Source organism: Falco peregrinus, chromosome 11 (genome assembly GCF_023634155.1).
Source record: "Falco peregrinus isolate bFalPer1 chromosome 11, bFalPer1.pri, whole genome shotgun sequence".
Lineage (NCBI taxonomy): Eukaryota > Metazoa > Chordata > Aves > Falconiformes > Falconidae > Falco > Falco peregrinus.
Genome location: NC_073731.1, coordinates 821110 through 834219, shown reverse-complemented (window position 1 = coordinate 834219; position 13110 = coordinate 821110). Strand labels below are relative to the sequence as shown.

The following is a 13110-nucleotide window of genomic DNA, read 5'->3' as shown; positions in this document are numbered from 1 at the left end:
ATTTTTTTTTAATATGTCCCCTGGTTTCTCCCTTCGAAAGAAAATCTCATGTTTAATGAACTTAATTTTAGATAAAAGGAATTAAAAGAAGAAAATTAAAAATGCATGAAGCTCCTGGAGTCATCCAATTACTGTGATGTCCACACAGCAATGCCAGCGTGGATTTTACAAAGCAAGTAAAAGCAGAAAATCACTGGGGCTCGCCACATGTAAATGCTGCTCTATTCCAAAATGTGCTGAATTAGAAATGTACGTTTTATGAATTTCTTCTTCTTGATCTGTTGCAGAAGAAGATAAAGATCAAACATGCCAGCCCTCCCCGAGCAGCATATGTATGCATACCCAGAATGCTTGCTTTTTTCGAAACCACATCTAGTTCTGTAGGCAAAATACTAGAATACATATGAGCATCGGGAAAGGACGGCCTGTGTGTTCACAGTGCAACCACAGCAGCGGCCAGGCTGGTTCGAGGAAGCTGAGCACTCTGTCACTGCTGAGCAGCTCGCAGAAAAACAGAGACAAGGCTGACCTGGCCATGAATACTGCTGCCAGTTCCCGATCGCTGCTGCCGGCCTCCTCAGCCCTGCCGTGCGGAAGGGTTGCAATCAGGGGCTGTGTCCGGTACTGTCCCTGCTGTTGCCGGGCAGATGCTTGCTCACTGTGAGCAGGGGACCGCAGACAAGTGGCTCTCAGCAGCGAAGAAACGGGACAGGCACCGTATGTAGGGACGCATCTCCCTGCTCGAGGAAGAGGGTGTTTTACAGACAGCCCAACCCTCCAAGGTGATCACGCTCAGGCACCGTGCTAGTCCACCTTCTCCGAGATGCATCTCGGGACCCATCTTCAGTTATTCTCTGAAACAAATACATTGCAAAAAGGCTCAGTCTGGTGGGGCAGGATTGCCGTCAGATAGGAAAACACTTACTAGTTAAGAGAAAGCACACATATAAGGAGGCTGTGTATAGTACTGAGTAATATTTATTTTGTATTTAAATTTTGAGTATAAAGTGATGAGCTGCACTTCAGACAGTGACACTCTCAATACGTACGAGATGATACCATTTATTTCTTCCCAAAAGCGAGTGGGGAAATCTTAATCATAGAAGTCATCAAATTCGTCTCCTTCTGTGCTGTGTGTTTGTGGGCGCAAAGCAGCCTCGATCTCGGAGCTGCTGTCATCAGATTCGCCCCAGAAAGCTGAGGGTGAGGAAAAAAAACAAACCAGTGTAAAATTTTTTCAATGTTTATGTCATTTATGTCACAGACATTTCACAGCTCTCCTGAGGCAGCTAGACACCATGGCTCATAGAGGCGGCCAGGGTTCTGAAGATGGCAAGCCCTAGGTGTGTGTTTGCGATACAGTGTACTGTCAATGTTGTGGCCTGCGACAGCGGGGCCGCTGTGGCCAGACAGCGGGCTCATTCAGAGGTCCCACTTCATTGTTCCTCAAGGTGGCTTGAGAGAACATTTCCACTCCAAGCAATTTACTTGACCAGCTGCTGCCTGAATTACAGCTTTGTCTATTATGTTCCACTTTCTCCCTCTACTTGACCCTGCGGTGAAGTCAGAGTCGGACCATGACATCACAGATTTGGCATAGAAATGGCAATGATGTCACAAATGAAAAATCACCACTTTGAGACAGGATCAAATACAGGCAAGACTGACTTCAAACAACTGTGTGGCTTTAACAAACAGCTCTGAGAATGAGCAAAGAATTTCACTGACATAAACAGAATCACATTTAAATTCTGAGTGCCTGAGAGATTCCTCAATATACAAGCTTATTTGGCTGGTGGGAAAAAAACCTGAAAAGCAAGGCACACGGGGAAGCGTGAGTCAAGCCCACAGTCACTTGCAGAGCCGTGCCACCTGCCTGCTCCCGAGCACTTGTGGAGGGCTGCTCTTTTTCCAAAGTCATCGCAGTAGCTGTGATGCCCCAGATCAGGCATAAAACTCAGAGATGGGGATTCAGGCGCAGGAGAGAAGGCGGCTGTCATACCTCATACAGAAAGTTCAGCTTGCGTTTGACTGAGGCACTGTTAATGCGTTTGGTGCTTTTGACAGCACAAGCTATATAAACATCTTATCTACAAATGCAGCAGCTGCATCTTTTATCCTACATCCCCAGCTCCCTGGACTGCAGGTTTGCGCTTGGCCGGGAACATCAGAGTGGCACTAGCTGCACCCACCCCCTGCGTGCGTTCCAACATGGAACACCTGGGAGCAGGCTGAACATGCTGAAAGCCTCCAAAAAAACCCCAGCCAAAACAAACTCCCCAGCAGAGAAGGAAACGAGCTGGGGATGTGAGCCTTTCAAATGGCACTGAAGACGCCATTGTTTATGGCATCCTTGGTTCAATGCAGATGCCACACCTCTGCAACAAATCCAGGGCTGCACAGCACCTAAAGCTGAGCTCCAGGTGAAGAGCTCCCTGCTCCCAGCGCTGGCTGCACTTACGTGAGGCTCCATTAGAGGTGACTTCAGACACCGGTGGTCCTTATGGTAGTTAAAAGAGAAAGATGAAAACCGAGGGAGGATGAAAATATGCAGGACCCAAACACCAATTTAAAAGAAAGCCTGCTGACTGGCAGAAAAATATTGCTCTGGATGCACACAGCTGCCATGCAGGCACCTCTGTGTGCCTTCCTGCTGTAACCACGCAAACACACGCACTGCTGCCCACCCGCTCCTGCAGCCCCTCTTCCAGAGGGAAGATCAAGAAAATGTCAGGTGTTTCTTCCCTACATTTTCCTCCTACTTGCTGTTTGCTACTGTTTGATTTAAACCCTGAAGCAAGCATCACTACTCCTTCCACACCATATGCGCTATGAAACACAACCTCTCTGGTCTAGAAGCAGTCATCATCAGCTATATGCTGGCTTCTGCGTTGAGCCAGGGAAATTCCATGCTTTCCTGTCTCCTTATGCCCATATTTTACACAGTTCAATCATATTGTTCCTGGACGTTTTTCACAATATAAATTACACTTAGTAAGACATTGATTTTAAGTAGCATAACATTTGTTTCTTACCTTTGGATCTTATAGCCATTGCCGTTCCCTTCCTCATTTCAATGCTGTAAAAAAGAGAAAGAAATAATCAGCACAATGTCACAAAATTAATAGAATGTAGATTGGTTTTTTTAAAATAAAAACCTGTGATGTGGTTTAAAAAATATCAGTAACTTCTGTAACTACTCTTTTTTTTTTTTTTTTTTTTAAATAACTATTTTGCCAAGGCTTTCTTCACTCTTGTATCTTTTAAAAGGTCAAGAAATTAACATGCAGCAGGGACACTGGTACAGATGTTCAGACAGCATGAACTGGAGTCATGCCTTGGTAACGGCACCAATTTACACCAGTAGTGAATTAAGGGTATAAAGGATCAGAGCTCTGTCTCTCTTTTGCAGCCTTTCAGATAATGCAAAGTAAGTAAAGAAAAAATCCAAACAAAAATAAAAGCACCCCCCACTGATGCTCGCTGAACTTCCTTATGCCCTTCCTGCCTGGGTACTCCTCCAGCCCAGCTTCTGGGTTCCCATAGCATCACCCTCGTCCCCATGTAAATGTGCAATCTCCCAGCTGCCTTTGATCTACCTTGATGTATATGCGGTTGCAATTCTGTTCTGTAAAATGACTGCTCTTGTGTCTAGAGCATCACAGGCCCTTTTGAATCTCTCAAACAAGCTGGAATCATTTTGATCTTTTGTGTGTAGCGTGTGTATTGTGTTGGTGCTGTGAAATAATCACATAGGGGCGATGATGTAGGAGAATTAACTGTTATATTAACAATCCTGCAATAAGCTCTAGAAATAAAGCTTCAGCTTATTTTAATAAGGAAGATCAAATAGGAGGTATTTGTGACATTACTCTGCAAACTGGTAAAATATAAGCAAGTGTCAAGCTGCAATTTGAAGCTGTGGCCACAGTCAGAGCAGGACTCGATCAGCTGTCAAAAATTTCGTAAAAATTTGCTGCATTTCGTTTAAAGAGATGGCAGCTAATACATAATTGCTTAAAGTGGGAATAATTCTAGTGTTCTAATTGCTATTGTGGAGGCATTTGTGAAGGAGATAAAAAAAAAAAGCAGAGATGATTCACTGTATGTCTTGTACCACTGTATTCAGTAAGAATTTGGAATTGCAACTGGAAAGCTAAACTTAAAGCAGGGAGAATCTTCATTGCATTACAGTGACCTATGTTACAGAAACTTTTCCTTTTAGATAAGAAAAAAGCTCATGCTGTTTAAATCACATTCTTTTTCTACAAGCTGTGACTGCCATTAGCATGCAGCCTTCCTTCCCTCTTTGCAGATGTACAGAAATTCCCAGAAATAGGTTATTAAACACAGCCAAAGTTCAACCAAGCCACTGAACCAAGGCTCAAGTACTAGCAACAAGTTATTAACTTATTATTTAAATACAAAACCTTAAATTTTTAGCCTTCAAGTGTTTATCTGACGTTTTGTTAGCATGCCATCCAAATGCTTTTCCGTTTCATTTGGAGTAAAACCCCACGTGGCATTACGCTTCAACTTCTTGTTCAAATCCGTTCACTGGACGGTATCCCCAGCAAGTATTTTAGGTCAGAGCCTCTGGGCTGAGTCCTGCAATACACCGATCGCCCTTAACTCCTGCTCCCTTTTGGTGAGGTTTCATGACCCTCAGCAGTTATCAGGAGGTGCTCCACGTACCCCAGGCTTAGCCCATATAAATGTGCTTGAGAGGCTGCAACTCCGGCGGCTGCATCATTTTTCCCCAGGGTGTAGAGCGAGAAGCCACTTGTCGCTGAGCTGCACACATTGGGAGGTGATTCCATGGCAGACCGCACGAGAACCGTTTTATCTTCAAGTGGTTCAGTGGGGCAAGGACTGCCCCAGCCTCCTTGGTCCTCTGGCACAGCTGGAAGCATGGCAGGGTGCTCCAGCTCCGGCTGAAGGCTGGTGGTCTGATGGAGAAGGTGCAGGGGATGGCGACCACTATGGCTGTAGGAAGTTCTAGAGACCTTCCCTCTTCGGCCCCAGCTTCCCACAAAGGTAAAGGTCAATGCTGACGGGACAAGGGTGAAGACAGATGGTCATCCTCCACCCCAACCCATCCAGCTGCTGGGGCTCGTCCTCCTGGGGCTAACCTACTACGCGTGGAATGGGATTTGCAGCAGAAGAGCATGGAGCCGCAGTGCTGCACGCCGAGAGCTGGGCACTGGTGTGACACAGCAGTGCGTGGAGAGAGGTGGGGAACGGGTGTCAGCGAAGGCCTGACATGAGCACTGCTGCCACAGAGACATGTCCGGCGCCATACGGGAAACGGAACTGGGGCATCAGAAAGGCCAGACTGGAAATCACAGCTCCGCCAAACCAAGCCTGGAAAATGCTGCAAGATAGCTTTGTCACAGGGAATAAAATTCCTGATTATGTCTAAAGTGTTACTCAAGGCTGATAAACTGCAAGAAGACCTCTACACTACAAAACATTTGTATTCAGAAATCAGAAAACTCAATCACCAAAGTTATCATCTGGTATATACTGAGCACACAATACAATAACCAAACAGACCTCCACTGAGAAATTTTAGGAGCATAAATGAAGTAAAAGGCCGGTTTCACTGCCTTGACTAATCCCCCATCGTGACCCATCAATACCCATTTACACATTTGCTTCTTCCCTAAAATAATTCCAAACTGAACCCAGGCTCTAACAAAGAAAAAACCCAAACCAGTTTAACTTCAAAGGGCCTTTTAATCTCTCCTTTACTCCGGTGAAACGGCCTTTTTGTATTGAAAATGTCTGCACAACAATAAGAAATTAAAAAGCTCCAAGAAAATATTTTTCCTTCCATAAAGAAAATTAATACTAAGAGGAAAATACCAGACCAACAAGAGCCAAGTTAATAGAGGCGGCTCACTGAAAAACAGCAGAAAGCGTTTACTTGAGCCTGAGCTTTTTGCTAAAGCACCTGTTGAACCTCTACGTTTTAGAGTCAAGTGAAAAAAGACACCCAAATACCGAGGGGTGGGGGGGTGGGGCATGGGGGGAAGAAAAGAAAGAGACACAAAGAAAGCTACCCAAACATCAAGGGGGAAAAAACACCAAAAACCCCCAACCAAAAACCACTGAAGCACCAAGAGAAAAAAAACAGGACCCAAATGCCAGGTTTTATCAGAAAAACAAACAAAATGCAAAGTGCATCAGCCTTGGGAACACTGATACTCTGGCTAATCCCGTCAGAGGCTCGAAGCCTGCGTGCCTCCGCCTGCACATGCATCGCTGCGGCAGCACACCACGGACAACAAACCCAGCGTTCCTTTTGCACAGGGTGCTGCTTGTTAACCCTCAGCAAAAGGAGCGAGGAGGCTTCTTCCCGGCAATACGTGAGGATGCGGGGTGGCAGATCCATCTTGAAAAGCATTTTTCGAAAACATCTAAAAGCCTCTCGGCAGTAAGCGAGCCAGACAGCTTAGTGGCAGTGCCTGCAATGTGACAGTCTCGGCTGAGCATCCCCCGCGATCACACACTCTCCTGCCAGCTCCTGCAGAAGCCTGACGGCTCTATCTTTTGCTGCTGGTCGTTTACTAGAAATTGGGCATCACTGAAGTATTCCCCGCCCTGAAAAGTGAGTACAGCCTACAAAATCCATTCATCACTCCAGAACTGGAGTAATAACATTGAATTTAAGTAATCACAGTGCTAATAGGATGACCTTTATTTTAAGATACCAAGATCAATACCGAGCTACATTTAAGACCATTCTCTGTTTAGATACAGCATGCTGAAGAAAAAGAAAACGTTCCTGCCTAGAGAAACTGTTAACACAAAGACTGCATCGCAGCGCTGCGCGGAAACTGTCTTGGAACTGCTTAGGGCATCACTGCAAAAATAAACTATTTCCTCTGCAGTACAAAGGCAACAGATTTAGAGAGACATTGGCTCTCCCCACAGACCATTCCCCACCAATATTCCTAGAGCATCGCCACTATGCCATTACTCTTTCTGCAACAGCTGGATGTTAAGATTTAGGAAATAAAGCTCACACAAATATCGGTAACATCAGAAAAACATGCTTGAATTTACGGTCAGCTTTGTACAGAAGTGGTTTGACGACTGAAAGTACGGCAGAAGGCTAACTCAATCAGACATGGGCTAGTTTCTGGGGGCATCTTTCAGGGGTCTGGAAACATGCTATACCATTTTCCCTTGGATTTCCTGGTTAAATGCATCTCCTGACCACTCCCCAGCCCCAAACCTTTGGAATCTCTCCTCAGAGCTCTGGCCAAAGCGGGCTGTTGCCCCCCCGTCAGCTGGGGGTGCTGATGGGGGACACGTGGGGCCGGAGTGCCCCCCCGACGGCCAGCCCACCTCAGCACCGAGAGCAAAGGTGATGGGCCCTGTGTTAGACATCGCCCCCGAGAATAATTAGAGGATGAGTTATAATTTGCCAATTTTCATTTGCATGTCATTACAAATGTGTTTGGTAAAAGTGACTTTTGACTGAAAAAAAGCCTTCAGAGACCAGACCGGATTACTTCCAGAAAACATATATAATCAAAATTTAAAATACTTTACACCGTGTTTATGTCCTGACAAATTAAAATTATTCTTTGGTTCTCAGTTGATAACGCATCTTTAATCTCCAGATTATTCTGAAACAAGACAGCACAAACAAGTAAAATAAACTGCTTGCATGGAAAATTCAGAATTACCCAGAAAATAGTGACCTCCACTGGCTGCATCCATTGCTACAGGACTGCGAAATACCACACACATCGCCTGCCGCCTGCTCTTGCGGAGAGATTCAGTCCTGACTTCTGGTACCTTTTTCCCCAAGCAACTGTGTAATTTAACGCGCTCCTTTCTGCTGCAAAACACTAACTCTTCAAACGCAAGTTGCATCTCCGTGTGTGTAAATACTCTCTCAGCAAAGTAAACGAAGCCAGGAAAAAGTAGTTTTATAGCTAAACGTAGAGCAGGACGATATTTGCAGGAGAAGAGGAAGCTCTGGCATGCACCGCTGAACAAAAGGGAACAAGTGGTCTTTACTCAGAGAGCAGCTTCCTATTAAGACTCACTCCTTCGTACATTATGCCTTTCATCCCCACTCAACCACAAAATGATTTTGCTGTAGGAAATACAATGGCAGAAAAAGATTTACATTGAAAGAATCTTTAATAATAAACTGTTGCAGATCTGCCTACTTCCCCATGATTTATAATACAATAAACATTGGATTCTATTAAGTCTCATGCACTGAAGACATGCACTGAAAAACCGAATATGAAAGCCCTCAATTCTTCCCGTCTCCAGTACCATAATAGTGAAATGAGCATGTATAAATGTGCTAAGAGTATCTCTTTGCATCTTTTATAGCTTGTGTGTATCAATCTGTAAAGCTTATTAAGAAAGTCATTGCTATGCAAAGCAGCACCCAATCTCTTTCTCTTGCTTTTCAACAGAGCGCAGTGTTTAGCCAATAGCACCGGTCCCCTGCCCCTCATTCAGCATTCATAACATGCAACATTTGCACAATGTATCTCTCAAAGGCTGCTGAATAGAAAGCCTTAATACTCATGTAAACAACTGCAAACCAATTACTTAATGAATCAGGCCCACACATAATGAGGTGCCAGACAAAGAGCTATAAATGCATTTTTGCGCCCGAGCCTCTGCTTTAAAGTAAAAATCCCTCAGCTGTAGTTTGGGCTTAACTGGCACATCGTAATTATTGTCTGGAGGACATCAGAGGAAGCCATTTTTTTTATTTAGGTCCAGCAGGGTCTTTTGCGAGGTCACTCATCAGCTCAGTGACAAAACGGCGCAAAGAAGAATTTATAAAAAGTACCACAGCAGCGCTGCGTGGTTATGTTTATTCTCAAGTAGTGGGTTTCGAGACCACTTGTAAAAGCAATAAAGCCCCAGAAGTGACTGCAGTAAGTGGAGCGCTTAAATGTGAGCGGCGAAGAAATTGCATCGCGTCCTGGCCACAAACAAGCAGCCGGCCACCCTCTCCAGCTCTCCCTCTCTGCCGAGCAGATGCCCAGCATCCAAAAGCAAGGGCTGCTAATAAACTTTGTGTCTGTAGGGCTGCATTATTTTTGACTCATTTAGAAAAAACTAACTTTAAGCCTTTATGAGTTCTTTTTTCTAATTTTTTTCTTTTTAAAGCAGCATCATCGTGTACCAGCACATGAAGTGCGCTTGCTTCTCAGCGCTGAAAGACATGAAATTATAGGGCAGAATGAATTACTTGAAAATCTATCACAAATACGAATCTGAAAAAAACCAGCAAAAAATACGCATGCCAGATGAACAGCATCTGAAAAATGCAGAAAATGGCCAAACGCATCATTAGCAAGCAGTGCAACATCCAATGGGGGAAAAAGCTTGAAGAGTTGGTTTTTTTCTTTTAAATAAGAAATCAGCTCATTTTAAATTATACAAATTTTACTCTGATGCTTAGCAGTGATCCTGTAGGCCACTTCTTCAGGGCCTGATCCTTCTCTTCCTGCTATCCTGGGCTTCAGTGAATGACTAAAATTTAATGTTTAAAAATTCATCTATAGGAGCACCCTTGCGCTTCACAGCACTAGACAGTACGATTTGGAACATCATACTCAAAGTTTCAGAAAATTTGAAAAGAAAAAAAAGTGGAAAAAAAAGTTTAAATGTAAGACTATAAGAATTAATCCTAACCAAAAGACTGAATGCCGTTCATCAATATTGTATTACAGCTTGTATTTACCACACTTGAAAAATTACAGAAATACTGTGATTTTTAACACAAAATGCAGAACAACACTTGCAGAATTGGAACTGACCTCATCAATAACAGCATAAAGAAGCTACAGAAAAATAGCAACGTCATATAAACAGGAGTAGTAAAAGATATATCAAAATGCTTTAAAGTCCCTCCCTGAGTACTATTGATGGCAGTCGTCAGCCCAGGGGCTGCGTGGCAGCACCCGCTTGCCGGTGTTCCAGTAAGAGCAGATAAGGATCTAAAGCCCAGCCAGTATTTCATGAGATGGCTGTGTTATATCCTATTTTCTGCTGCTTCTTGACTAGTAATTTGATTGCTGCTGTTTGATGACTGTTATATGCCAAAGATGAACACAAGGAACATCCAACAGAACTGCTCAGAGACCCAAAAGGAAACTGCTGCAGTTTAAAATAAACAAACACCAGAACAAAACCAACTTTTTCCTTTTTTTTTTTTTTTTTTTTTTTTTTTTTTTTTTTTTTTTTAAGAACAAGCTGTGCCCTTTAGGTACACGTAAGGCCATTTAATTAAAAACACTCCATACGAAAGAAAGAAAGGCATGTTATAAATACCCCAGTATCAAACAAGAAAAAAACAAACCCCAAACCCATGGAAAGCATTATCCAGTTCCAGCTAGTTTACATCTTGGACACATGGAGAAGAAACCCACCACTTTATTTCTGGAAGACTTTATGTTTTATGTCTGCCCCTCTCCTGACAAGCCCTATTGTCTGGCCCCTGAGTAGCCCTACTGAAAGCAGCTGTACACGCCAATTTGTGGTTCACTGAGATGTCAATTGAGTCTTAAAATGAGAAAACAACAGCTGCAAAACAATACTTGGCTTTGGCACATATATTTTCTAAGGTGTACCAAAGTTTAAGATGTTTTATTAGATAAACATAAATATGAACCTTAACCCTAGATCAAGTTAAAAAAATAATAATAAATCAGCGATTTGGTCATTTTCTGTCAGCATTTCTCATTCTACAGAAAAATTTCAAATGTTACAGGATTTAACAACTTTACCTTGAGAAGGGAGGACTTCTTCCATTCAGTGAAGAACTAGTTTCTGAATGCGATTCCTGGCTTTCTTTTGCTTTGGAACTCTTACTGCCAATATTGCAACCTGTTAAGTAAAAAAGTGAAAAATAAACTTTCGAATAATGGTGGCTGGACCTTATAACAGTGTGCAGTCACTAGCAGCAACACACTCTTATTTTCAAATAGATGCACATAACGGCAACACTCTTGGTTTGATGACAAGGTCCAGAGAAGAGCACACACTGCACAGTTATGGCATCCGCCTCAAGAGTGTTTGCTCATGATTAAGTGGAAACTAGTTAAAAACACTGAAAACAAGACTCCCTCAGTATAAATCAAAGTTATCCAATGACGATTTCTTGTGAATACTGAAAGTTTTGCACATTTTACCTCATTTTAGAAAAAACAAACACTGAGATTCTCTTAAGAGCTGTATTGCATCATGGCAACTAAGTAAAACATAAAGGATATAGATACCTAATTTTTTTTTATCCCTGAGTTCTCATTTACTTTATTCAGGAAGCAAAATTATTTTTATTCTCCTTCCCCTTAAATGCAGATTATTTTGGATAGTTACAGTTTTCTTGATATTAATTGTTACATCATTATTTTCAACTGTTCTTTTGAACTAGAGCTGCATTTGGGAAACACAGATCTTTATGACTTGAACAGCCAAACACCCAACTATTTAAAAATCTTTTATCCACACTTTCCTTTCTTTCCTTTCCCCCCCTCAGCTCTGCGAATCTCATTTCCATTCTGTAGAGACTGACTTAAAAAAAAGAAAATGAGGTAAATTAATTCATTCACTGGAATTGTACAATTGCTCATCTTTGTACTCATTTCCAAAGAAAATGATGCTCAAGTACAAATCCCACTTTAAAAGGCTACTTTGCATGCATATATATATATATATATATATATAAATAGAGAGAGAGAGAACACCAAAATTATAAACAAGCCCTATCGTTACCAGCTTCATTCCAACTCAGGACAGTTTAGTATTTCTGTATATCTCGGACACTTCACTTTCTAGCTGGCCATGCATGTTACCAGCCCTCTCCAGTGGCTCACAGCATTCTGTGCGTGGATTCTGGCGGCACAAATCCTGCACAGTCTTGGGCACTTCAACAGAGGGGCATGAGCCGTCTGATGGGCACAGGGGATGGCAGAGCTCAGGCACAGCTGCTGCAGTGGCAGCAGCGCGTTGCTTGTGGAACAAAGTCCAACCGCTTTCCAGAGAAGGCACAGAGAAAAAAGAAATCAAGAATGGGAGGGGAAAAAAAATGAAAAAAGAAAAAAAAAGGGGGGGGGGGGGGGGGCGGATCCCCACCTTTCCTATGATGTACACATGCAGAGACCTGTGGAGATGACGGTGGAGGTCCTGGATGCAAGAGTGATGGCAGCTCAGAGCTGCCGACTGAGCGACATGGGCACATGCTGAGAAACCATTGCCCACAAAGGAACAAATATTTATGCTTGTTTGTACATTACTTTGTGAAAGTACAAAAGCTAATTTAATCTAATCGAGCCAGAACTCCCTGCTTTTCACTCTAGCAGTAAAGCACTTAATATAGCTGTATTTTTCAGGGCTCCCCATGCACGGATTCAAACTACAGCACACGATGTGTCCGAGATCATGTGTTCGCTTCTTGCCTGGGATAGCGGCTCAGCGCCAGGAGGGCACCCCGCCGCCTCCAGAAGCCCACCACAAAGCCAGCTGTGCCCGCTAGCAGAACGCCACAGGCCACAGACCCCGCAAACATTTAAATCCAGTTACGTGTGCCCTCTGAGGTGGCTCTGGTGTGTCCAGGGCTTGCTCCTCGTGTGAAGGAGAACGTGGAACAAGCTGTCTCTGCCCAAATCACCAGCTGTAACCACGCTTCCCGTCCCAGCCCTGTGTGTGCAGAGGGCCACATCCACCAGTTACAGCCTGTCAATGGAGTGAACGCTTCTCCTCCTTCCCAGCCTCAACAGGCAGCGCTCCCAGAGCGGGTGGCACCACATCAGTTAAGCGGCTGCATCCGAAGTGTGCCTCTCAAAGCCTTCCCTGTGCTTCAGGCTAAGCCTGGCACCCCAACCCTGGGCAGGGACCCCACACCTAGCTGGCTGCCAGCAGGGTCCCCTGCAGCAGGAACACATCTGGAATTGCAGGGAAGTGCTGCTACCTGTGCACAAGTAGCTGTGCTGCTGTTGAAAGCTCTCCTTGTCCCTCAGGGCAGTGACATGGAGCCTGTCTTTGATCCTGGCATACTCACTGCACCTCTCCAGCTGGCACTTCAAACTCCAGGTCTTTGCCAGCTCTACCAAAACT

General features: G+C 43.9%; 1 protein-coding gene across 11 annotated transcripts in view; it reads right to left on the bottom strand.

The window, feature by feature from the left end:
• Window positions 1-960: 960 nt before the first annotated feature.
• The window catches only part of KIZ (kizuna centrosomal protein), a 51253-nt gene continuing 39103 nt past the window's right edge, over window positions 961-13110 (bottom strand). For 6 of the 11 annotated variants that reach the window (XM_055815884.1, XM_055815887.1, XM_055815888.1 and 3 more), the window contains 3 exons: window positions 10782-10881; window positions 3036-3079; window positions 1204-2500 (listed from right to left, as the gene is read on the bottom strand). In XM_055815884.1, coding sequence (XP_055671859.1) covers window positions 2343-2500; window positions 3036-3079; window positions 10782-10881 — 302 coding nt within the window. In that variant the 3' untranslated portion in view covers window positions 1204-2342. The other 5 variants (XM_055815886.1, XR_008749103.1, XR_008749101.1 and 2 more) reach the window with 5 other exon arrangements.